Source organism: Mauremys reevesii, linkage group 3 (assembly GCF_016161935.1).
Source record: "Mauremys reevesii isolate NIE-2019 linkage group 3, ASM1616193v1, whole genome shotgun sequence".
In the NCBI taxonomy this organism is placed as follows: domain Eukaryota; kingdom Metazoa; phylum Chordata; order Testudines; family Geoemydidae; genus Mauremys; species Mauremys reevesii.
This window is the reverse complement of record NC_052625.1, coordinates 151,115,182-151,139,946: the sequence shown is the minus strand read 5'-3', so window position 1 is coordinate 151,139,946 and position 24,765 is coordinate 151,115,182. Positions and strand designations below refer to the sequence as shown.

Here is a 24,765-nt window from a genome sequence, read left to right as displayed (position 1 = left end):
AGTTAAGATAACATCCAAAGCGGAACAAACATTCAGCAGGGGAATGCTGGGGGAGAAGAGATAGTATGACTAACAGCAAGATTAGGGAATGAAGTTACATATTCTGCACACCAGAGGAAACACACTGCCCTAGGAAAATATTCTCAAGTTAGTCAAAAGGTGATATTTACCTATTGCTAGAATCAGTTTTTCACCTGAAATGGCATTTCAGTTGTAGCATGTAACTCAAGAGGAAGTTCCTTACATTTAAAATATTGATTATGAACACAGCAAAGTATATTCAGTTTACCTTTATTGAGCTGACGAATACCAGCCAAAAAAACATTTATAAAAATAAAAATATTTAAATAACCAGTAATTGAGAGAAGTTCCCTTACTAGTTCAATGAATAAGATCTAGCAACTACTCTATAGTTTAAAGTGATTTTTTAACCTAACATCTTTTGTGCAGCTTTTCTATGATGCTGTGTGGAGATATTAATCAAAGTTGTATACCCCAATTCTGTAATGACAATGACATTTATGAAACTTCAACACTTTCAAAAAATCTTAAACTGTTCTTTTGGACACAAAATCATCATGTGTTGCACTGCCCCATTCTATCGTGCAGTCAACAACATACCAACTAAAATTTATTTTATGTAATCAGTGAACAAAACTATCTAAATCATTGGTTTAACTTTTGCCTCATTTCACAAAGGAACTGACTATTTTCACTGCTACACAAGGAAACAAGCAATTCAGTAAAAAAAAATGGTTAGAGATCTTCTCAAAACTGATATACTAATACAGTATATTTCAGAAACTGACTACAAGTTAAGCTACTAAAACATGACCGAAGTTTTTGCCACAAGCATCTGATTTCAGAAATACTAAAACTTGGCTAAATTGCATTGAAACTGTACATCTCATTCAGCAGAATACAATACATATTCATCCAGGTGAAAATAAGTTTGTTTAAGGACAAAAGTTTCATCATAAATAATTTGCAGCATTTATTCAATATTGAATATTCAGATACTTTATCAAGCCAGTTACATGTAAAGTAACCTCTGCCATTTAAATTACAATGTATAATGTGCATCGTCTAAAATTACTAGAATGCAGTAGCTTACAATTTACAGTTAACTTTGAATGAACCAACAAAAATGAAACCGGTTTTAATATTGAGATTTGAGGGAATAGCGTACACTACCTACAACAGACATTTAAATGATTTTCATGCCAAGCTTAATCTATGTAAAAAGAAAAGGGATAGTCATTTCAATAACTATGAATTCTTTCAGTTTAGGATTTGAACACTTACCTTCGAAAGTAAATTTCAGTTTTATTTTTTCCAAATAATGAGGGAACCGAATATTACATTTGATTTACTACAACAAAGCCTTCTCTGAACATCTAAGCCCTATTTTTAACTAGAGCAGAACAAGGAAGTTCCTCCATCAGCAAGATAGTTATTCCACCCAGATTTATGATTGGAAAGAACTTCATTTTTTCTTGATTAATATCTTCAAGCTGCTCAAAGAGCAAGATCACAAGTACAATGGGTAAACTGTTCTAAATATAACTTCAAGCAAAAGAAATATTTAGAACAAAGCTGCTTTTTTATCTCAACAACTGTTTTCAAGTGGAAACTAGACTTGGAAATTCACCCATACAGTCAGTTGACAGATCTCCTGACATTTTCAGGGGATGTTAGTTCCCATGCCAGGCACATCTAATATCTAAAATACAGAGTTATGTGAATTTATAACAGCACTTTATGAAGATTTAATGTGTAACACGCTTATACAGGAAATATTTTACAACTTTAATATATTAAACATCTCAGCAAGGAACAAAGCATATGCACACAATACAGTGACATGAACAAACACTAAAGACTTATTATTTTTCCTTTTAATAGCACTGACATGAATGGTTAACAAGTTATACTATATCCTAAAACTGTCTCCTTTCTCCACACAACCTGTACATACAGTATCATATGGATATATTACATAGCACAGAAACAAGAAGCAGATGCATTAAGGGAACAGGGGCTATATGCATCATATAGCCTGCCTAGGAAGAGGCCAACATCAGAAAACCATTTATGCAGTCAGCATAGATACAATCAGTATAGCTAATTAAATACCCGTCATTTTCAAAAGTCAATCCACAGCAAGGGGAAGAAAGGCTTTAGAGAAAGTTTTGCACCCAGCTTCAGAAGCAACATAAACAGATTAAGCTATCAAAAACTGGGCCCACTCTGGACTGGCCTTGATGCACATGCAGTACATTTGTTTTCAGAATGCAAGATTAATTAGGAATGTCCGCACTAGTGTTTCGATTTCCGTATTTGTGATGAATGACTAGCAGCACAACTCCTAGAAAGAAGCATATGGACCCCACAGTGATGTAAGCGATTCCCAGAAATGGATTTTTGCCTCCCATCCATGATATGGTGCTCAGGATCATCCGTTTCCGTCCATCGAAACTGTGCACAGGGTAATCTGAAGAACGTATAGGAAAATTCATCCTAAATTCAGTCATTTAATTAGTAGTATGTCTGGCATATTAAAACGTGAGATCATTTCAGCTGGTAACAGAATGTAACACACCCTGTCCTCAATATCTGATTTCCTTAGTGACCTAATTTTAATTCTCAGTTTTCATGTACTCTCCACTACTGTGCAGCAAAATGAAATACAACAATAATGTTCTCTCACTGACCAGTACACAGCTGCTAGTCACACAAATGATTAAGAACTCTTGTACAGACCCTGCTAAATTTTTAATATCAACTTCTGCAACCCTCCTCCTGTCTGGTATTTTGGATTCTCATCTAACCTTCAATCTGTCATCTACTTTACCTGCTGCTCTGACCACATGCATCTCATTAAACCCCTTCACTGGCTTTCATTCACCTTTCAGATCAATTTTAAGCATGTCCTGGGGCAGATCCTCAGCTGGTGTAAACTGTCATGGCTCCAATGACTACAGTTTACACGTCTGAAGGCAAAAAATCTGATGTACATTAAACAGATTCTGTATTTGCTGGAGAAGTTTGTGTCCATACTAGGAGGTAAGAAAGGAACATCAATGGAAGTGGAAGCTAAGACTCTGAGCTGGCTGGTGCTTCCTCAGAGTGTAATTGCCTCCCCTCTCTCTCCCTGCGGCTTTTGCGAACTGTTTATATCCTAGCTCCGTCACCTGCTAACTTTATTTGTCAACCTGTTCTGCAAATTGGGGATGCTGACTGTTGGATCCACCTGAAGCTTGCCTCCTCTTTCATTAAAAGGAGGCAGTAGGTTATGCTGTAGGTCACTGGGGAAAGGTCCTTTTTTCCTGTATTCCCAACAATTGCTCAGTTTTGGCTTTAAGTGATAGGGGAATTAAGAGTGTCAGGTTACTAAAATGGCAGATAGATACTACAGTGATGAGCGTGGCTTAAGAGCCTGAATAGAACAGAATTGCTATACTGGTAAGCAGTGAGGCTCTTTGCCTTGGCAGACTCTTAACCATCAAGTGAATTTCTCTTTATGCTTAATGATCTGGAGGATGGCGTGGACTATGCCCTCAGCAAGTTTGCAGATGACACTAAACTGGGAGGAGTGGTAGATACACTGGAGGGTAGGAATAGGATACAGAGGGATCTAGACAAATTAGAGGATTGGGCCAAAAGAAATCTGATGAGGTTCAACAAGGATGAGTGCAGAGTCCTGCACTTAGGCTGGAAGAATCCCATGCACTGCTACAGACTAGGGACTAAATGGCTAGGCAGCAGTTCTGCAGAGAAGGACCTTGGGCTTACAGTGGACGAGAAGCTGGATATGAGTCAACAGTGTGCCCTTGTTGCCAAGAAGGCTAATGGCATTTTGGGCTGTATAAGTAGGGGCATTGCCAGCAGATCGACGGACGTGATCATTCCCCTCTATTCGACATTGGTGAGGCCTCATCTGGAGTACTCTGTCCGGTTTTGGGCCCCACACTACAAGAAGGATGTGGATAAATTGGAGAGAGTCCAGCGGAGGGCAACAAAAATGATTAGGGGGCTGGAGCACATGACTTATGAGAGGCTGAGGAAACTGGGATTGTTTAGTCTGCAGAAGAGAAGACTGAGTGGGGATTTGATAGCTGCTTTCAACTACCTGAAAGGGGGTTCCAAAGAGGATGGATCTAGACTGTTCTCAGTGGTAGATGACAGAACAAGGAGTAATGATCTCAAGTTGCAGTGGGGGAGGTTTAGGTTGGATATTAGGAAAAACTTTTTCACTAAGACGGTGGTGAAGCACTGGAATGGGTTACCTAGGGAGGTGGTGGAATCGCCTTCCTTAGAGGTTTTTAAAGCCCAGCTTGACAAAGCCCTGGTGGGATGATTTGGTTGGGGATTGGTCCTGCTTTGAGCGGGGGGTTGGACTAGATGACCTCCTGAGGTCTCTTCCAACCCTAGTATCTATGAAGTGGGGGGGGAGACGGTCCTTCATGTTCAATCCTTCCTATTCTTTTCACATTGTCTTTCCTTCTCCCTTCACTACACCCAAACCTCCTGCTTTACTTCTCCCCTTTTCAGTATGTCTTCACTGTAGAAGTAACTGAGATGACTGGATCTGGACATGATTATCAACATAGATGTAGCCCAGCCATAAAAGGCAACAGCACACAACTATACCTGAGTGCATCCATTGGACTGTGTCCACTTGGGAGCTGTACTCTCACATGTGAAGCATTAAGACTTCTGGGGTAATATCCTATTGTTTAGTGCTGCATGGCTCTGTGAACTATTTCCACAGTGTTTTGTGGAAGAACCTGTCTGTCCTTTCTAGGCACCTGTGCTGAAGTGGTCTTAGCTCACCAGAAGAAAACCATTTTCAGTTTATCATTCCGTAGCTTTCTGACTGCAGCCTGCATTCTAACTTGTAGCATGGCCTGGATCCAACACATTTGTGGTTGGCATTAATGCAACTCTCATTCTGGAAACAGGAAGCAGATGCAGGCATGACACTGGTAGGGGGCATTCTGGCAGCAGCTTGTAACCCTGAGAATGCAGCAGTGTGCCTTGCTAAGGAGATCACAAAAGCTGAATGCAGACATGGAGTAGTGGAGATAGTTGATGAGGTTTTAAACACTGTGGAATCCCCACAACCTAATGCTTCTGCAGCAGAACCACAAGCAGAGTGATGGGACTATACTGTCATGGAGATCTGGGATGAGAAGCAGAAAGCCCAGAATTTCCACATGAGGAAGGCCACGTTCTTGGAGCTGCGTGAGGAGCTTGTCTTGGCCTGTTAGGACCAGGAAATGGAGAAGAGACAGAGAGCAAAAATATACAGCCTGGTGGAGGATTGTGGGAAGGCAATGGCAGACTAGTAGTTCCTGAGTTGATTTGCCTGTGCCCACACTGCAAAGTGAACTGGTTACCAGACCATGCATAAACAGCACTTTGGCTTTAGCCTATAGCCCCAGACAGGGCAGCTAGCCAGGGCTGAAAGCATCCTGACTATACACACAGATCTCTAGCCCTGTTATGAACTAGGTTAGCGACAAAATCCAAGTAAAAGCCCAAGTTAACTCTGCAGTGAAGACAAGCCCTAAGGATCCTCCAGCTTTGTCTCTGAGTTTACCATGCAAGCCCTGTACCTGGAATCCATCGATTGCATTGCCATGCCTCCACCATCTCCTCAAAAGGCACTATCGTTCTCTCCTCAGTGAAGTATTAGACTGTATGATTGTCTTTATACCTGTCTAAAGGACTTGGCACATTACTGCCACTACATTCTGTACAAAAAACTAGTAAAAGTAAATGACTAAAGTTACGAAGTCAAGCACCCAAAATTAAGAAATGCCAGGACTACGGTTGCCAGAAGATGGATTTACATATCTTATGGATCAGGCTGCAACTGTATATCCTGAAATCTGTGCAGCAGCATGCTTCTCAATTTCTTGAGCAGGAAATGAAAACTTGTAAATTAAACTAAAGAGATTACACTATAGTGTGTCAGAAGACTCTAATTTTCTGGAATCAAAGTTAATTGGTTTAAACAGCTTGCAGACTCCACAAACATATCCTACATTCTTCCTGACCCAAAGTTATTCACAGTTTATGGAGTTTAAAAACTCAGGCTGTTTGACAAAATTCATCAAGAAGTCTCTGCACATCTCTACATCCTCAGAGCTTCAAGTTTTCACAGCAAAAACCAACTTAAAAGCCTGCAAAAAAGTCGAAGGACCAGTTCTCATTCGAGGACAAATAAAAAATGTGAAATGTTTAGACCAGAAAGTTTCCATGTGTCTGATAAATGCCAGTTTTTTCTATAGTGATTCATTTGGGCACTCTTTACAATATCAAACTGGTTACCTCCATTATAGATACTATGTTGCCTTCTTCAAGCCAATTACCAGAGCAGTCTTCTTTGCACAAGTAGTAAACTGGGCTGATAATTTCATTAATTTACAAGTAGACATGCTATGTGGTTCTGCTATGCAATTAATAAAATAAAGCACAAAAAGGATATTAGTTATTCACAAACAACATCCTTCGCATTAGCTTCTCTGAATTCATCTCAAAACAAAAAAGTTTCATATCACATCACATGTTCTCAAAACTGAAATAGTGACAAATTCTGAAAGCTATAAATACATACATTCAAATATTCCAGGTAATATCAGCAGTTTTAAAAGTTTCAATAAAGGATACTGTATGTGATGTCCAAAGAGTACTTTCCAGCTTGTAAGGTAGGTTGCAAGTTATTTTTTCTCTCTATCAGGCGATAGAGTTTACGAAATGTAGGCAATGCTGCAGTACGCATCCACACAATAAAGTCTTCATTGATGAACCCATTGTTGTCTGCTTCGGAATCCAGCATATACACTGGTTTGGGCCAGTTCACAGGTTTTGTTGTGCCTAAAATTAAAGAATTCAATTAACTAGAAATATTTAGACGAGGTATATCTTGCAGGTTTAGATACTGGTGTGCACTTAAGAACTTTTTTCTAAGACTCTGAAGTGTGTGTGCAATTCCAGATACTGGCAATCAAAGGTAATTTTGGTTTTGGCCAATTATAAATCAATAGAAGGAATTAATACAGTTGCCAGAGAGTATGTTTATGACATTTATGTTTTGCTTGACAAACCACTAACTTGACATTTTCTAGACTTTCTGAAAGATACACAGGGAATTATAAGATGTTCTAATTCCAGCATTTTAAAATATCAGTTTCTTTCAATGACTGTACTGATTTTAAATAATTAATAAAATACTACAGTAAAATAGAGACACACATAGTTTCTGTCATTTTCAGACAATCATATATCTCTCTGCATGGCAAAAAAAGTGTTGAGCTTGGTATTCTTAGCAGAACGACAGCATAGTGATATTAGGATGTCCACTACAGTGCTTGTACTTGGAAAAAAAAATAATCAGTAACAATAGCTTTTTATTAAAAAGCATTTCACATGTTTTCAGTATTTTGTTATTCAATTTAAAATTTTAAGATCTTACCTTGGAAAAGTGCTGTCAAATTATTTGTATTTCCAGAAGGATTCCTGAACTTAACATTTTTATCTGTCCACCAAGCAATACCTTTTTTATTCAAAATAATAGGGATCCTTGTTTCATTATCAATGCGAAACAATTCCAATGTATCTAATATGAGAAATTCATGTTAGAGAAGGAGTAGAAAAACCTTCAATTGACTCTAGTTTAATCTGTTCAGGTTTATTTGATATTTCCACAAAAACTGGAGAAGGCAGCATTTATAGCCATGACTATCAGAGTAAATGAATTGTTTCATAGGACACAATATATCATAGAATCATAGCAATGTAGGACTAAAGGGGACCCTGATAGGTCTTCAAGTCCACAGCACTGAGGCAGCACTAAGTATTATCATCTAGACCATCCCTGACAGGTGTTTGTCTAACCTGTTCTTAAAAACCTCCTATCTTTCCTACACATTGGGATAGTTTGCTCCTGTGCCCTTAATAATGTCTCTCTAAAAATCTGACAACTCTTGTGAACTCTTCCTCCCCCCGCCCCCCTTTGATTTGCTTCCCATGGGAGCTTACCTACCAATTCTCTGAGTTTGCTAAAGACTGTTTTCTTGAAGCCCATTGTCTTTCTTCTGCTGTTTTCTCTCCTACCATTCCTCAGAATCATGACTTCTATCATTTCATGATCATTTTCACCCAAGCTGCCTTCCACTTTCAGATTACCAAATAGTTCCTCCGTTTATCAGAATCAAATCTAGAATAGCCTCTTCCCCAGTTGCTTTTTCCACACGCTATAATAAAAAATTGTCACCAATGCATTCCAAGAACTTGTTGGATAAGCTATGCTGTGCTGTATTATTTTCCCAACAGATGTCTGGGTGGTTGAAATCCCCCATCACCACCAAGTTCTGTGTTTTTGGATGGATTTTATTTATCATTATTTGTTGTTTAAAAAAAAAGCCTCATCCACCTCTTCTTCTTCCTAGTTAGGTAGTCTACAGTAACACCTACCACGACATCACCCCTGTTTTATACCTCTTTTATCCTTACCCGGAGACTTGCAACAAGTCTGTCTCCTACTTCCCTGTCAAACTCAGTGCAAGCGTATACATTTTTTAGATACAAAGCAATGCTTTCTTTCCCCTGCCTGTTCTTCCTGAACAAGCTATACTCTCTATCTAATATTCCAGTCATGTGAATTATCCCACCAAGTTTATGTGACACCAATTATGTCATAACTGTGATTCAATGGTATTTCTGATTCGTCCTGTTCATTCCCCATACTTTTCATATATATCTATTTATTAGATTTCCTCCCCCCAAATTTCCTCTGCTCTCCTTTGTCCTTGCTGTGCTCGCCCACGTTTTCCCCCTCAGACTCTGACTCTTCACTCAGATCTCCATATTTTATTTTATATACAGTACCACATATGTACTAGATAAACATAACAGCCAGTGCCATGTGGAAGTTATCCCCAACCCTTGCTGTCATAATTGAATGAATCTGATAACACAGTTTCAGAAGGAAAATAAGCAGTAGCAGTTCCCCTAGCATGTTTCCCCTTCCGCACTCAAGCATAACAAAATCTATTTGCTTTGCACAGTTAAAGCTTGTCTAATTTAAAGACAAAATCCTCTAACATTTTACATCAATTTCAAATAATTTATAGCACAATTTGATATGTGTACCAGATTGCAAAAGTGTCTTGAGATTTTTATAAGGTAATTTAAAAGAAAATACCATACCATACCATTAAACATACTGTTGGCAATAGCTCCACAAGGAGCAATGGGTTTATTCTCACTCGTGCTGTAAGGCTCACACTCCTTACTGGGATGCTAATGTTTAAAAGAAAAGAAGAGATAGTTAAGATCTGCAGCTAACTAATCCCATTATAAACTACATTTTCTGCATCCTTTGAATAACAGTTTAGACTTGGCAATTCAAGTTATTTAAAATATCATTTTTAATATTAATTGTAATAGTTTTTACTCACTAAACAAAAACTAAATCAGAGTTCAGAACCCACATAGTGCATATATTTTGTAGAATACAATTTTTTTTTTAATCAATGCTCTATATAGTGGAATTTTTGTATGCTTTTGATCTAATGCTTCAGAATAACCAAACTATATTTAAAACGTATTTCCACCATTAAACCATTAAGACTATCTGAAAAAAGACTTAGGCACTTAACAATAAAATATTTATATACTGATATAAGACCAATAGATACTATAAAATGAAAATGTAAAAATGGTAACTCCTCCCCCAACTCGCCCTGTTTTGAGACAAAACATCCAAGTAAATAAAATTGACTTCATTGGCACAACAGCCATTTACTGGAACTCTCCCACCCTTTTATAAAGGTCACAGGGAACAGAGAGTGAAGTATCTGCTGGAGCCGCAAATAGCCAACAACTCCCTTACCAAGAGCCTAAGGCTCAGTCTTCATTTAAAATTTAGGTTGACATAGCTACAGATATGAAAACTCCATACCTCTGAGCATACCTTCTGGGGGAAGGATAGCTCAGGGATTTGAGCATTGGTCTGCTAAACCCAGGGTTGTGAGCTCAATCCTTGCGGGGGCCATTTAAGGTACTGGGGTAAATATCTGTCTGGGGATTGATCCTGCTTTGAGCAAGGGGTTGGACTAGATAACCTCCTGAGGTCCCTTCCAACCCTGATATTCTATGATCACAGATATGCTGATCTAATCCCCAATGTAGATGCAGCCAGTTTGATGGAAGAATGCTTCCGTTGACCTAGCTATAGTCCCTTGGGTATGTGGAGTTCCTACAGTGATGGAAAAACCCATTCCATCACTGTAGTCTATGTCTTTCACTGAATGGCATAGCTATGGCACCACTGCTATGCTACTGTAGCACCCATAGTTTAAACATGGCCTAATTAAGAACATAAGAATGGCCCCAACCCAGTACTTTGTCTTCCAACAGTGGTTGGTGCCAGATGCTTCAAAGGGAATGAACAGAACAGGCCACTTATCAAGTGATCCATCCCCTGTTGTGCAGTCCTTAAACCACTCATTGCCAGAAGCGGGAACACCCAGAGATTAAGGTTGCATCCCTGATCATCTTGGCTATTAGCCGCTGATGGACCGATCTTCCATTAACTTATCTAATTCTTTTTTGAACTTTTGGCCTTCACAACATCCCCTGGCAACAAGCTTCACAGGTTGACTGTGCCTTGTGTGAAGAAGTACTTCCTTATGTTTGTTTTAAACCTGCTGCATATTAATTTCATTGGGTGACCCCTAATTCTTGTATTATATGAAAGGTAAATACCACTTTCTTATTCACTTTCTCCACAACATTCATGATTTTATAGATCTCTATCATATCCCCCCCCCAGTCATCTCTTTTCTAAGATGAACAGTCCCATTCTTTTTAATTTCTCTTCATGCTCCTTATTCTTTTTTGCCATTCCCTCTACTTTTTCCAATTATAATATATCTTTTTTAAGATGGGGTGACCAGAACTGCACACAGTACTCAAGATGTGTACCATGGATTTATATATTTGCATTATGATATTTTCTGTCTTATTATCTATCCCTTTCCTAATGGTTCCTAAAATTGTTAATTTTTTTGACTGCTGCTACACATTGAGCAGATGTTTTCAGAGAACTATCCACAATTACTCCAAGATCTCTTTCTTGAGTGGGAACAGCTAATTTAGACCCCATCATTTTGTATGCATAGTTGGGAATATGTTTTCCAATGTGCATTACTTTGCATCAATCAACATTGAATTTCATCTGCCATTTTGTTGCCCTGTCACCCAGATTTGAGAAATCACTTTCTAACTCTTTGCAGTCTGCTTTGGACTTAACTATCTTGAGTAATTTTGTATCGTTTGTAAACTTTGCCACCTCACTGTTAACCCCATTTCCCAGATCATTTATGAATATGTTTAACAGCATAGGTCCCTGTACAGATCCTTAGAGGACCCCACTATTTACCTCTCTCCACAGTGAAAACTGACCATTTATCCCTATCCTTTTTGTTCCCACACTGCCTGTGGAAGACAAAGCATCCCTAACAAGGACATGAGAAACTTCATATAGTTGTTTTGAACACATGCATTTTAGTATTGATATTTGATAACTAGTAGCTAATCAACTGGAATGCTGAATCTGAGTATCCAATTCTAAGCACTGAAATCTGCTAACTAGCTGGACATTGTTCATTAGTGAAAGATAAAACTTCAGACAGATCAAATGGAGCTAAACTGGTTTCACTGCCTGAAAAGCTCAACAGATCTAAGCTAATCGAACACATTTATTTGCAGTGAGCAATGATCAATCTACTGTACCACAATCCATCAGATAGAAGTACACCTCTACCCTGTTATAACGCCACCCGATATAACACGAATTCGGATATAACATGGTAAAGCAGTTTTGGGGGGGGAGCTGCATGCTGCAGTGGATCAAATCAAGTTCAATATAACACGGTTTATCCTATAATGCGGTAAGATTTTTTGGCTCCCGAGGACAGCGTTATATTGAGATAGAGGTGTATATAATGTCCATTAAGTGTAACATATATGAAGTTACCAATATAACTTTGATTCTTTGACAATGTCTCCTACTGCACAAAGAAAAGTGTCTATTTCACCTCAATGTTGAAAATGCCTCTGCAGCGTATGGATTTATGTTATCTAATTATTACAGATGATTAGATTTGAGCATAAGTTTACTTACAAGTAAAGAACTATTATCACCATTTAGTTGGCTGTCATCCCGAGACTTCACATAACGACGATGGTTTTGATAGAAGTTGGACAGTCCATAATACATAAACACATTGGTCTGCAAAACACAAGGTGGCAGATTGAAAGAGGATATTCAATAACACCAATACATAAGATAAGGATCCATAAGATACATTAATGTGTTGATACAGCCAGGAAATTGACAAATCTTTACATATTGATGTTCTATATTTATTCTACATCAATAATATTCATAATGTATTAGCTCAGAAGACAAATCAAAACAAAATGTTTTATACTGCAGGTATTGTAAACTCAGCCTGGCATCTGAAAGACAAGTTGTGTCCTTCTAACCTCACATACACAAGTCATCAAGAAGAAATGCTGAAATACCTTACCTTCACTGTTTAACAATTCAGAGGCAACAATGACAGTTTCTTTAGTGTCAATATCTAAGTTCCAGGGGCTTTCCCACACTCATTGTATCCAACAACTAAGGCCCACACCTACAAAGGGACTTAGGCACAGCAATGCTGAGTACTGCTGTGCCTAACTTTTAGGCACCTAGAAAAATCACTGAAATAATGGAATCCACAAAGCCTGAGTTAGGTGCCTAGCCTAGCTTTCTTTACAATGAATGCGGAGAGATAGGTGACTAAAGCTGTGATCCACACAAGCCAGCAAGCTAGGTGGCTCCTTGCCTAATCTAGTCAATGGGTGATGCCAATAAGAGAGGTTTATCATAACTCCCACCCCTTCTTCTCATGGATTTTCACTGGCTAAATCTGGGCTGCAGAGAGGCATCTAAGCCTGCTTGTGATCCACAGCTGGGAAACTCCTCTCCTGGAGTCAGACGGCTTAGCGCCTAAGCCATTCTTGCATGAAACAATGGAGGAGCAGCAGCCACCTTTCTTATAGCTCCTTAGAGCTCAGATCAAGCGTAGTGTCTGTTCTTATCAGTTTAATATCTGATAGGTCCTTTATTTAAGGACTGTATGTTAAATTGATTTTTGAAACAATGGGATGGAATAGAAGCTTGCTCTGTCCACCCCATGCATTGACCTGGTATTGCAGTGTCTCCAGGACCAGAAAAAAAAAAAAAAAAAAAAAAACTTTTAGCCTAGTAGTTAGAGCACTCACTGGAATGTGAGAGACCCAGGCTCAATTCCTCCCCACCCCGTCTGAAGGGGAGAATGGATTTGAATAGTGGTCTCCCACTTGTCAGAAGAGCACTGCAACCACAGGACTATTGGGTATTCTGATCTGGGTCTCTCTCACTAACCACACAGGAGTGGTCAGGCAGCATTTGGTCATACGGTATTGCACAATTCAAGGAGTCTCAGTTTTCCAAATCTTTACATTATACAGAGTGTTTCTAAAATTCACACAAACTCAAATTTTCTTTTAAAGCATAAGACCCCCAAACTTTTGTAAAACTGAATGCCCTTAGGGACATTCATAAAACTAGTTTGCAAGCCTTGTTTACACTGAGTTTATTGTTAAAATCTGCTTTAGTTGCACCACCACCCACGTGGTTTCATCAATGACTGGGAGTGCTAATGTAGGCTGGCCACTTGTATCTTTACAACAGGTCATCTAACCCTGGTTAATGATAGTTAAAACATCAGCAGGCAGTCTATGCAAATGCTCCTACATATTGTACCATCAGTGGTGCAACAGAAAGAGAATTTAATAAAAAGCTCAGTACAGACCGTCAAAATCTCACATGGTAAATCTATGGATTCGTGACTTAAGGATCCAGTTAATGTTAAACATTTCTGGGTGATGCTAAATAAATTAAGACCTGATTCAAACCTGTTGCACTAGATGTAGTTTGTGGAGAAGATACAACACACAGGATTAGTTGATGGATGAAGACAGGATTGAATTTTTAAGAATAAGGCAAGTATGATGTTCCTCTAACATAAAAATTTAGTTTTTTGACTTAACTAAGCAGATGTTAAGATCGCTAGTACAATACCTTACAAAAGCAATGATAAAATGCAAAAGGCATGAACATAAAATTAAGAGTAATTCTGATAACAACTCACACACAAAGTAACAGACCTCAAAGGGTTGATCCAGTGTAAAGTTAATGGTGCAAGTACAAGGTGGTGTGCTATTCCAGGACACATTTAAACATTTGTTGCAGGGACTAGAAGAGTCGGTTCCTGTGTAATCAATCTGCAAGAGAAAGAGGATACTGAGTTACGAGAGAAAGATATAAATCATGATTGCTAAACCAAACAGACTGACGTAATCTCTGCTCTCTCTCAATCAACTCCATCTCAAATCCAAAGAATATTCCCACACAGAAGACTTCATATAGAATTAAGGTTTCACAAGTGGATTTTTCACATCACAGAAGGAAAAAAAAAAGAATGTCTGTGCTAAAAACAAATCAACTCATGGAGGTTTACTTAATACATTGTTACTCCCCATTTAGGCACCTAAATGAGGAGGCAAGATTTTCAAAAGCACTCAAACCCCAATCTGGGAGCTGCTGGCTACTTTTGAAAGGCTAGCTCTTAATATAAGATATTAAGACAATGATGTTGGCATGTCTTTAAAGAAAACTAGGAAGAATAGATTACCACCGGATAGTGGAGAAAACCATCAGTGTTTATTTGATTGATTATGGATTACCTAAGTTTTAAAATGATGTAATTCAAACAACGTTAATATGAAGAGTTAAAAACCTCAGAGAATATATGCATGGGTCAACTCATCATTCTGTTTGGTGTTTTAAACAAACCTTTATTACAAAGTATGTAAATACAAGAATTTTGTACTGTGTCCTGACAGAACAGTGATAATTTGACCAACTGTTTGGATGGTTTTCCAAAAGGCTATTGCACATTGATTTGTCTGGTCCAGTGGTCCCCAACCTTTTGTCTGGCGGGCACCAGACGAAGGACCATGGCGGCAGTGGAGCATCCGCTGAAATGCTGCCGAAATTCGGCGGCATTTCGGCGGCGACGCCTCTCGATGATGTCGCTTGTCGGCGGCAAGCGGCGTCATCAAGAGGCGTTGCTGCCGAAATGCCACAGAAATTTGGTGGCATTTCAGCGGATGCTCGACCGCTGACCAGGATCCGGGTGCATTTACATGCCCCCGCGGGCGCCATGGCGCCCGCAGGCACCGCGCTGGGGATCCCTGGTCTGGTCTATTTTTGCAGTTGAACCTATTGCCTACCCCCATTATCAACAATCCTTTTTCTAGTGTATACCAGGTTTGAGTGTCGGCAAGAAAGTTGAATTAAATAGGGTTATCTAAAAAATAAACAAGTTTTAGGCCCTGTGTTCACTTGGAAACAGCACCATTTCAGCAGTCTCTGTCAGCAATGTGTTTGGATACAGATCTGTAACAGTGCTGCCCAGTCTGTCCTTATATATACAAGCAGTTAAACAGCAGTTGAACTAGTCCTGTACTGACACCTGTTGCCAACAATTGATAGTTTTCCTATGACAAGACAAACCTAGGGTGAAGTATCTTTCACAGAAATCTTAATACTCAGAGCCCACTCTATTCTCTAGTCAGCCAAAGAGTCCTACATAAAAAACAAAGCTTGTTATTTTAAGGTTAAAAAGGCAGGTTATATTTTAAAATGTCAGGTCTTTAAACAACTGACTGTAAACTCTATGAAGTAGAAAATCACTCTCTCTTTCTCTCTCCAGATGTCTGTATACCGACAATGGGACCATACTCTTGATTGGGGCCTCTTAGCTCTATGGTAATACAAATAATAAACAGTAATTGATAGTAGCAGCAATACAGAAAGAGAAAGAACAAACTCCATAATTTTTTTCATTTGTGGGTCATCTAAAATTGACAGCACACTTAACTGCCTTGTCATAGGTCAATTTTGTTCATCCTTACAAAGTAAATAAGTGGACAATCATTCTGTATACATCATATTATTGATAGTTTAAAAAAATTGCTTTAGACCTGAATCAGTCTGTCAGTATCTTTTAGAATTGATTTTCAATGTTATGTTTCAATTCCCGAATGATTCCTAAATAATTTAAATTTATCCAATACTTGTTGCACTGTTCCCAGGGTAGAGGAAAAGAAAGCAAGAGAAACTGGTAAGACACCGAAGACACCTTTTTGCTAGCCATATACATCACTACCTTGATATAACACGAAATTGGGTATAATGCAGTAAAGCAGTGCTCCGGGCGGGGGGAGGGAGGCGGCACAGGGCTGCGCACTCCAGTGGATCAAAGCAAGTTCAATATAACACGGTTTCACCTATAACACGGTAAGATTTTTTGGCTCCCAAGGACAGTGTTATATCGAGATAGAGGTGTACTTGTTTTCCATCCAACAAATTTATTTATTTATTTTATTAACTGGACTGCTATGAACACACTACCCATCCTCTGAAGTATGTTCATGTGACCTAAATAGAATTTCAGAAAATGCTAGAAAAGCGACTCATGTAAAGGATATGTAATTTTATGTTACGTTAAAGCTGTTGGAAAGCTTCCATATTTCAATTCATGACAAGTGGAATGGAAATCAGTGTGAAACCTATATTGATACTCGACATTTAGCTGAGTGATAAGTACTAACAAAGTATGCTTAAATTGCTTCTTATACACCCCCCTTCATAAATAAAACCAATACAACCATTATTTTTTTAACAAGAGACAGTAACTTATAAATAATTTTATGGAATAAACATGTTTGCGTATAGTAAGAAGTGGAATTATTCACTGACTCAGACAGCTATTAGAACAAAGGTTCTCAAACTGTGGTCTATGGACGACTAGCTCCATTCAGGTGGTCCGCAGACAGCTCCCTCTAAGATGTGCACCTGGGTGGCCACACACAAGAGAAGCAAGCGTGGCTCCACTAATTAGGTGCCTGGACCTTGGAGAAGATGCACATGTAAGGTGATGTGGTGGCCTCTACGGGGTATAGAGGGTAGGTGGGAGGGGGCAGTGGGGTGAGAAGAGGGGGTGGGAGAAATTTGGGATGTGCAGGGCTGCAGCTGCCAGAGAAAGGGGAGACTTTCCCCAGCTCCAGGGCTGCAGCTGCCAGGGAGAGATGGCCCTCCTTCCCAGCCTCAGCTCTGCGGCTGCTGTGGCAGGAGAGAGACCCCCTTCCTTCCCAGCCCCAGCTTGGGGGCTGCTGCGGCAGGGGAGAGAGGGCACATCCATTGCATTAGAAAGGTAAGACTACTGATATTAAAACATGAGTTGTGCGCTTTTATTTGTAGAACAAAAAAAAATTATTGTTTTTTTATATAGTGCTAACCAAAGTACTTTACAATAGTTAACTAATGGTACAAACAACATTTGGAAAGATCATTAAGTGGACTCTCAGCAATTTTCAAGTGGTCTGTGAAAAAAAAAAAAAGTTTGAGAACCACTGTATTAGAATATTCAACTGTTTGGTAAACATGGCTTTCTTGGAAAATAAGCAATAAAGATATCAAATGTTGACATTACTTGACTAAATTTTACTTTAAAATGAATTTGTTTCAAATCTGTAAAGTGCTTAACATGTTCATTTTGTTTTAAACCATAGAATAGTTACCAAAAAAATTACATTGTTCATGAAAATTCTATGAGCTAGATTATACAAGTGTGCCTATCATTCACAGCTAAGGGGAAGTGAGGTGTGTCCAAGAACTGGTTCCTGTTCCTTCACCCTGGTGCCTTTGTTAGTAGAGCCCTGCAAATCCACGGATATCTGCATCCATGGATGCGGATATCTGCGAACCATTTTTGCGGATCACAGATGGATGTGGATCCAAATTTTGTATCTAAAGCCCTGCAAACCTGCAGATATCTGCTTTATATCTGCAGATCATTTTTGCAGATCACGGATATAAATTTTGCAGATATAAATTTTGAATCCGCGCAGGGCTCTATTTGTCAGCTCTGGATTATTTCAGAGTGGCATATAGGCTGCTCTAAAATATGCCAGCTAGCTACGGCTCTGAAGGGACAATATGTAAGCCAGAAACGGCCATGGCACAATCACATTCCAGCCACAACCCAGCCACACCCTTTATTCCATTCCAGGGACTGCAAGAAAACAACTAAAATGGTTTTACGCCAGTTAGGGATTTACCCATGCCAAGGGAATCCAGCGGGTCTGTCGCAGCACAAGGGGGTTAGACTGCAGAAGAAAATTTGGTTATATATCTTTATAAAGACAATCATTAAAGAGTCTGGGAAATAAATGAATGATCTCCACTGGCATATAATCTTTTATCATCACAACGTATACCCCATGCCATTGAACCTCAACTTGTCAAAAAAAACCAGTGGACCAGATTTATTTATTTATTTTTAAATGAACATTCCTCTACAGCTAGCAGATCCATTTTATGTATTTATATAGACACTATGGTCTTAGTTTCAATATAAGAACCCAAAAAAGAAAATGAACAGAATGTTTCCCAACCAAGCTGAAAAAGGCAAATAGTACACAAAATGTAAGAAAAATTTTCAAACTGGGAACTTTCAATTAAAGCTTCTTAGGCTGTGGCTACACTTGCATTTCAAAGCGCTGCCGCGGCAGCGCTTTGAAGCACTAAGTTTAGTCAAAGCGCCAGCGCTGGGAGAAAACTCTCCCAGCGCTGTCCGTACTCCACCTCCCTGTGGGGAATAAAGGACAGCGCTGGGAGCGCGGCTCCCAGCGCTGGGGCTTTGACTACACTGGCGCTTTGTAGCGCCGCAATTTGCAGCGCTGCAGAGGGTGTGTTTTCACACCCTGCTGCAGCGCTGCAAATTTGTAAGTGTAGCCAAGCCCTATGTCTATATTTAGGACCCAATCCCAAAAACATTTAACCGCATGTTTAACTTTTATCAGGGGGACTACTCATGCAAGAAATGTTAAGCACGTGTGCAAATGTTTGTTAGGTCAAGGTCCTAGACACCTAAATAAAAGCAGTATATTTTTCAAAGATATTAAGTAACTGAAGCACCAGTGACCTCACACAGTATTTCTTCACTGCATCTGGCAGCTTGGGTTCACAGGCTTGTGTTAGCAGGGCCCGTGTTAGCATGATAAATATAGCTGCGTAGACACTGCTTTGACACTGTGGCTCGGCTCTCAGGCCCACCCTACCTCTTAGGTTAGAAAGCCTGAGCGGCAACATTTATACAGCTTTTTTACCACACTAGTGTGAGCTCCACTAACACAAATCTGTGGCCCTGCTACTGCTCTCTTTTTAATCAACAGTTTAGCTAAAGCTATTTTAAAGTTCAAAAGAACTCTGGTTGATATCTTCACCCTCTCTCTCTTTGTTGTTGTTCCTGGCAGACAACATATGCCTCTCTGAGTTCTTCCTTGTTAGTTGCCATTCAGTAAGAGAATCCTTTGTATCCCCTTCCTTCAATGGAGTACATATTAAGGGCAAACTACTGCTACAAAAAGAACAGGAGTACTTGTGGCACCTTAAAGACTAACAAATTTATTTAAGCATGAGCTTTCGTGAGCTACAGCTCACTTCTTCGGATGCATAGAATGCAACATACAGACAGGAGATATTTATACATACAGAGAACATGAAAAGGTGGAAGTATGCATAACAACAGGAAAAGTCTAATCAATTGAGATGAGATATCATCAGCAGGAGGAAAAAAAACTTTTTGAAGTGATAATTAAGATGGCCCATAGAAGGTGTGAGGAGAACTTAACATAGGGAAATAGATTCAATTAGTGTAATGACCCAACCATTCCCAGTCTCTGTTTAGGCCAGTGTTAATTGTATCTAATTTGCATATTAATTCGAGTTCAGCAGTTTCTCTTTGGAGTCTGTTTTTGAAGTTTTTTTGTTGCAAAACTGCCACCTTCAAGTCTGTCACTGAGTGGTTAGAGAAGTTGAAGTGTTGCCAATAAAATAGCTAGAGACCAGAAGAGGTGAGATGGACTATAATGCCACAGCACTGAGCTCCTACATTTTCTTATGGGGTGCAGACAATTCAGTTTTGCAAAAGAACACTGGAACCTCCAGACAAGATGTTGCCCCAAACTGAATCTGGGATGGGTTGATGGTAAAAGGAAGGGAGGAAACATCTACAAACTGGCAGGTACTGTGGCTTATCAAGGTGATCTGGCAACAAAGGTCATGCACAGCTTGAATGTTTTGTCATGTCTGTAACTGTTGAAACAACAGTTCAGCTATGAAGGAGGATTCTCTGCAGCTTGAGGTCTTCAAACCACAATTTGAGGACTTCAATAACTCAGACATAGGTTAGGGGGTGGGTGAGATTCTGTGGCCTGCATTGGGCAGGAGGTCAGACTAGATGATCATAATGGTCCCTTCTGACCTTAAAGTCTATGAATCTATGAGACCTGGGCTGGGAGGCTTGCTCCCAGATGCAGTACAGACATACTCATTGAGGCTGGGAGGGCACAGCTTTTCTGAAAATCAGACTACATAAATTTAGCTATCTAACTATAGATTTAAGGCCTTAACTTCAGGCATTCTGTTCTGAAAAATTTGCCCTTTGATTTTAAATATTTTTTGTTGTAATAATTTTTTCTAGAACGAAACTAAGGAAATTTGTTTCTTTAAAGCAATGATGAGCTACAATGGTGGTTGATGTGTTAGAAACAACAACTTTTTACTCTTGTCCCAATCATTAAAAGAACACTCAAATTTAGAGTTTACATGTCCATCCTAAGCGTTATTTCAAGAAAATGTCTTAAAGTTACTCTATCAAATCCAACCATGTTCTTTTAAGAAGCTCAGGGTTGATTTTGAGATGGGATGTGTGGCTCAAATCTGAGCAGAAAGGCATGTATATTTTTAGAAAGCAATTAAGAGCACACACAGAACTGGGAGAACATAAAGTACATTTCTACCTTATCTTTTAAATTCCTTGCCTTTGAGGGTTTCATTTATTTTTTTAAGTAGTCTGATGTTTATATTCCTTTGCATATTGCATTATGGTAGTGTTAACATTTTAACAAAGATATACAAATGAAAAATCGCAGACACTCTTTCAATCTAGCTAATGAAATAATTTCCACAACTATTCCATCTTCACTCCTCAAGGAGGTTATCTCCACTGATTGACAGATAGAAGTGAACAATACTGTTTTTTACATAACTGGTATGACTTGATCTGCACACCAAAGTGTATTTTTAAGGGGCTCAGTCTGCAGCCACATATGCACTTCACTTTATTACTGTGAGTAATCCCACTATTTTAAGTGGGACTACTGAAAGCGGTAAAGTTAAGCATATATGTAAGTATTTGCAAGATCAGGGTCTAAGTCAACACAACGTAGAGTAGATAAGAGCTGATCAGATTTAACAATGATAGCAAGTTTGTTTTTGACGATGATGTGCAACTTTTCAGCGCGAGCTTTTTAAGAGTTGTAAAGCCAAAGCTTAAGGGTTTATATGAATACTGTAGCTAAGTACACCTTTACCTTGATATAACGCGGTCCTTGGGAGCCAAAAAATCTTACCGCGTTATAGGTGAAACTGTGTTATATTGAACTTGCTTTGATCCATCAGAGTGCGCAGCTCCCCCGTCCCCCAGAGCACTGCTTTACTGTGTTATATCCAAATTTGGATATAAGAGGTGGCGTTATATCAAGGTAGCGGTGTACCAGATGCAAAGTATTGTCTGAGTATTTATACTACAATATCACTGGAAAATGCAGACTGAAGAGCACACACCTTCGGTGCATTTACTGCTAAATTTATTTGACATGTCAGGCTTCTAGGGAGCATGCATGCTAGGAAAAATGTGTTTTTTATAATCACTAAATAAACACGACTTTTAACATGTTACAGATGTTTACCTCAGCCTGCTATTAGCATTAAACTATATTTGCCTTGTCCACACTGGGATTTTACCATGTGTTAGTAAACGTGGCAAAAAGCCACCTTTTTTTCTAGTGAAATCAAGGTCCTAGTGTTGAAATGTATGCTGATCAGGTTAGAGCAGTAGTCACCAACCTGTCGATCGTGATCGACTGGTCGATCCTACAGACTCTCCCAGTTGATCGCGATCTCCGGTGGTGTAGTGGGGCTGCCACTAAGGCAGGCTCCCTGCCTGCTTTGTTCCCACGCCACTCCTGGAAGCTGCCAGTGCGGCCCCATGCGGGAGGAGGAGACGGGTCTCTGTGCACTGCTCCTGCCTGCAAGCACTGACCCTGGAGCTCCCATTGGCCGGGAATGGCCAATGGGAGCTGCGGGGGTGCTGCCTGCAGAGAGGGGCAGCAAGCCGAGCCACGTGCCCCCGCCCACAGGGGTGTTGGCCCCTTCTGGCCGTGGCGCGGGGCCAGAGCAGGCGGGGAGCCTGCCTTAACCTTGCTGTGCTGACGACTGGGAGCTGACCAAGGTAAGTGTCGCCCGGCAGGAGGCTTCACCCCAACCCCCAGGCCTGACCCCCTCCCGGAGCCAGCACCCCATACCCCTCCTACACTCCAACATTCTGCCCCAGCCCAGAGCCTCCTCCTGCACCCAAACTCCCTCCCAGAGCCCGCAACCCAAACCCTCTCCTGCACATCATCTACCTACCCCCCCAGAGCCAGCACCCTGTATCCCCTCCTGCACAACAGTGCCCCAGCCCAGAGCCCCCTCCTGCACCCAAACTCCCTCCCAGAACTTTCACCCCTCACTCCCTCCTGTGCCCCAACCCCGTGCCCCTGGCTCAGCCCGGAGCCCCTCCCACACTGTGAACCCCTCAGCCCCAGCCCAGAGCCTGCATCCCCTCCCGAACCCCCAACCCCCTGCCCCAGGCCGGTGAAAGTGAGTGAGGGTGGGGGAGAGTGAGTGATAGGGGATGGGGGGGTGGAGCCTCAGGGGGAAGGGGAGGGATAGATTCTGGGTTGCTCTTAAATTCAAGAAGTGATCTTAGGTGTAAAAAAGTTGGAGACCACTGAGCTAGTGAAATCAGTATCAAAGGAGGATGCTCAGGATAGTAGGCAAGGTTTTTCTTCAGTGTTTTGAGTCTACCACTCTATGTTCTTTCAACCTCCATTAGTCAATGCAAGAAATAAACAAGTAATTAAAAACAGAACGTTAACATTTGACCAAATTGAGAAACACAGTCATTTCCTACAGAAGCGATTTCTTCACCTCCAAAACCACATTGACCACAACAGCATGAAGAGACAAGAAGGATCTGGCAATGCCCAATGGAACAGCAGAACCCCTTTAATCCTGCAGCCTGCTAGACTATCATGCTACCTATAAAACCTACCTCATCTGACCCTGGTCTGAGGAATGGATGCTCCATGAGGAACACTGGGTCTTCCAGCTATTACCCAGGCTGGGGACTTTTCTCTCTCTGTTTCAGAGTGGCATTTGTACCCTCAACCATAACGTGGTAAATTATGGAAGGCAGAGAGCTATTAACTCCACACCTCTCCACCCCAGGCCAGTACTGTACAGCGGGGTCCCTACCCTACAGGGTATTTCCCAGAAGTGGTCTGCCTGGCTTTAGCAAGCCCAGCTCCCTTTTCCGAACAATTCCTGCGCTCAAAATCGCCCCCGCTCGCCCTCTGCCAGGGTTTCACCGAGACGAGGGGTGCGAGGCACCAGCTGAGAACAGGAGCCGGCAGCCCCGTCATCCTCCGCGGCCGGGAGAGCCAGCGCCGTTAACCACCACGGGAGAGACTTCCCCTCCCAGGGCAAAGACCCATCCCCGGCTAACCCCCACCCGGGCCGGGAGAGCCAGCGCCGGTAACCACCACGGGAGAGACTTCCCCTCCCAGGGCAAAGACCCATCCCCGGCTAACCCCCACCCGGGCCGGGAGAGCCAGCGCCGGTAACCACCACGGGAGAGACTTCCCCTCCCAGGGCAAAGACCCATCCCCGGCTAACCCCCACCCGGGCAGGGAGAGCCAGCGCCGGTCCCCCAGCCCCTGACAGCCCGCTCCCCGGCCCGGCCCTCACCTCGTACTCGCGGATGTTGTTGGAGGTGACGAAGATGCCGATGCCGATGGGGATGAAGATGAGGCCGATGATGAAGAAGGCGGGCAGCACGGTGCCCGCGGTCAGGATGGGCTGCCAGGCCGGCAGGCGCTGCTGCTTGAACGCCGTGTTATCCGGCTTGCGGCTCTTCCCTGCCCCGCCGGGGGCCCCCACTCCCGACGGGTGCCCGTCCGCCTCCTCCTTCGCGTTGTAGTTCACCGCCATGGGGCCGCTGAGGAGGGGAAGCAGCCAGCGCCCCGCTCGGGAACCGACGCCGCCTCCGCTCGGACCAGTGAGGAACGGGAGAGAACTGCGCCTGCGCGCGAGGAAGGGGACAGTTCCGCACCCACGGAGCCACTAACAACAAACAAACGTCACCAGCTCCCCTAACCGGGTGATCGGGACACCGTCTTCCGCCCGCCCTCCCCAATCTGCGCATGCGCCGCCGCAGCAGCAGGCGAGGCAGGGGCTTGTTTAGATCTGGGGCGCATAATCGATGACGATAAGCTCCACCCTTCCGGCGTAGGTGGGGCTTCCTGCCTGTTCCCTGAAGGCGCATGCGTGAAGAGAGCGAGCGCGCGCGAGATTGCCCACGCATGCGCAATCTCTCCTGCCCCGGTTGGGGCGCGCGACGCTCAGCGGGGAGGTGTTGC

General features: G+C 41.5%; 1 protein-coding gene and 1 non-coding gene across 2 annotated transcripts; one reads left to right on the top strand and one right to left on the bottom strand.

Annotated features, from left to right (window-relative positions):
• Positions 1-969: 969 nt before the first annotated feature.
• On the bottom strand, positions 970-24,765 carry TMEM30A (transmembrane protein 30A). The gene is made up of 7 exons (XM_039529210.1): positions 24,095-24,765; positions 14,278-14,394; positions 12,200-12,307; positions 9,225-9,312; positions 7,484-7,627; positions 6,679-6,885; positions 970-2,494 (listed from the first exon to the last, which is right to left on the bottom strand). The coding sequence occupies exons 1-7, from the start codon at positions 24,335-24,337 to the stop codon at positions 2,301-2,303; spliced, it is 1,101 nt and encodes a 366-aa protein (XP_039385144.1). The 5' UTR covers positions 24,338-24,765; the 3' UTR covers positions 970-2,300.
• On the top strand, positions 13,114-13,309 carry LOC120402453. The gene has a single exon (XR_005597243.1). It is a non-coding gene; the product is annotated as a U2 spliceosomal RNA (small nuclear RNA).

Excerpts from the sequence above, each read along its gene's own strand:
- TMEM30A (XM_039529210.1), bottom strand. The coding sequence starts at position 24,337 with ATGGCGGTGAACTACAACGCGAAGGAGGAGGCGGACGGGCACCCGTCG. Across the intron at positions 14,395-24,094 it reads ACAACATCCGCGAGTACGAG|ATTGATTACACAGGAACCGA; the intron begins GTGAGGGCCGGG and ends TTTCTCTTGCAG. Across the intron at positions 2,495-6,678 it reads CTCTTTGGACATCACATACA|ATTACCCTGTGCACAGTTTC; the intron begins GTATCCTTTATT and ends TACGTTCTTCAG.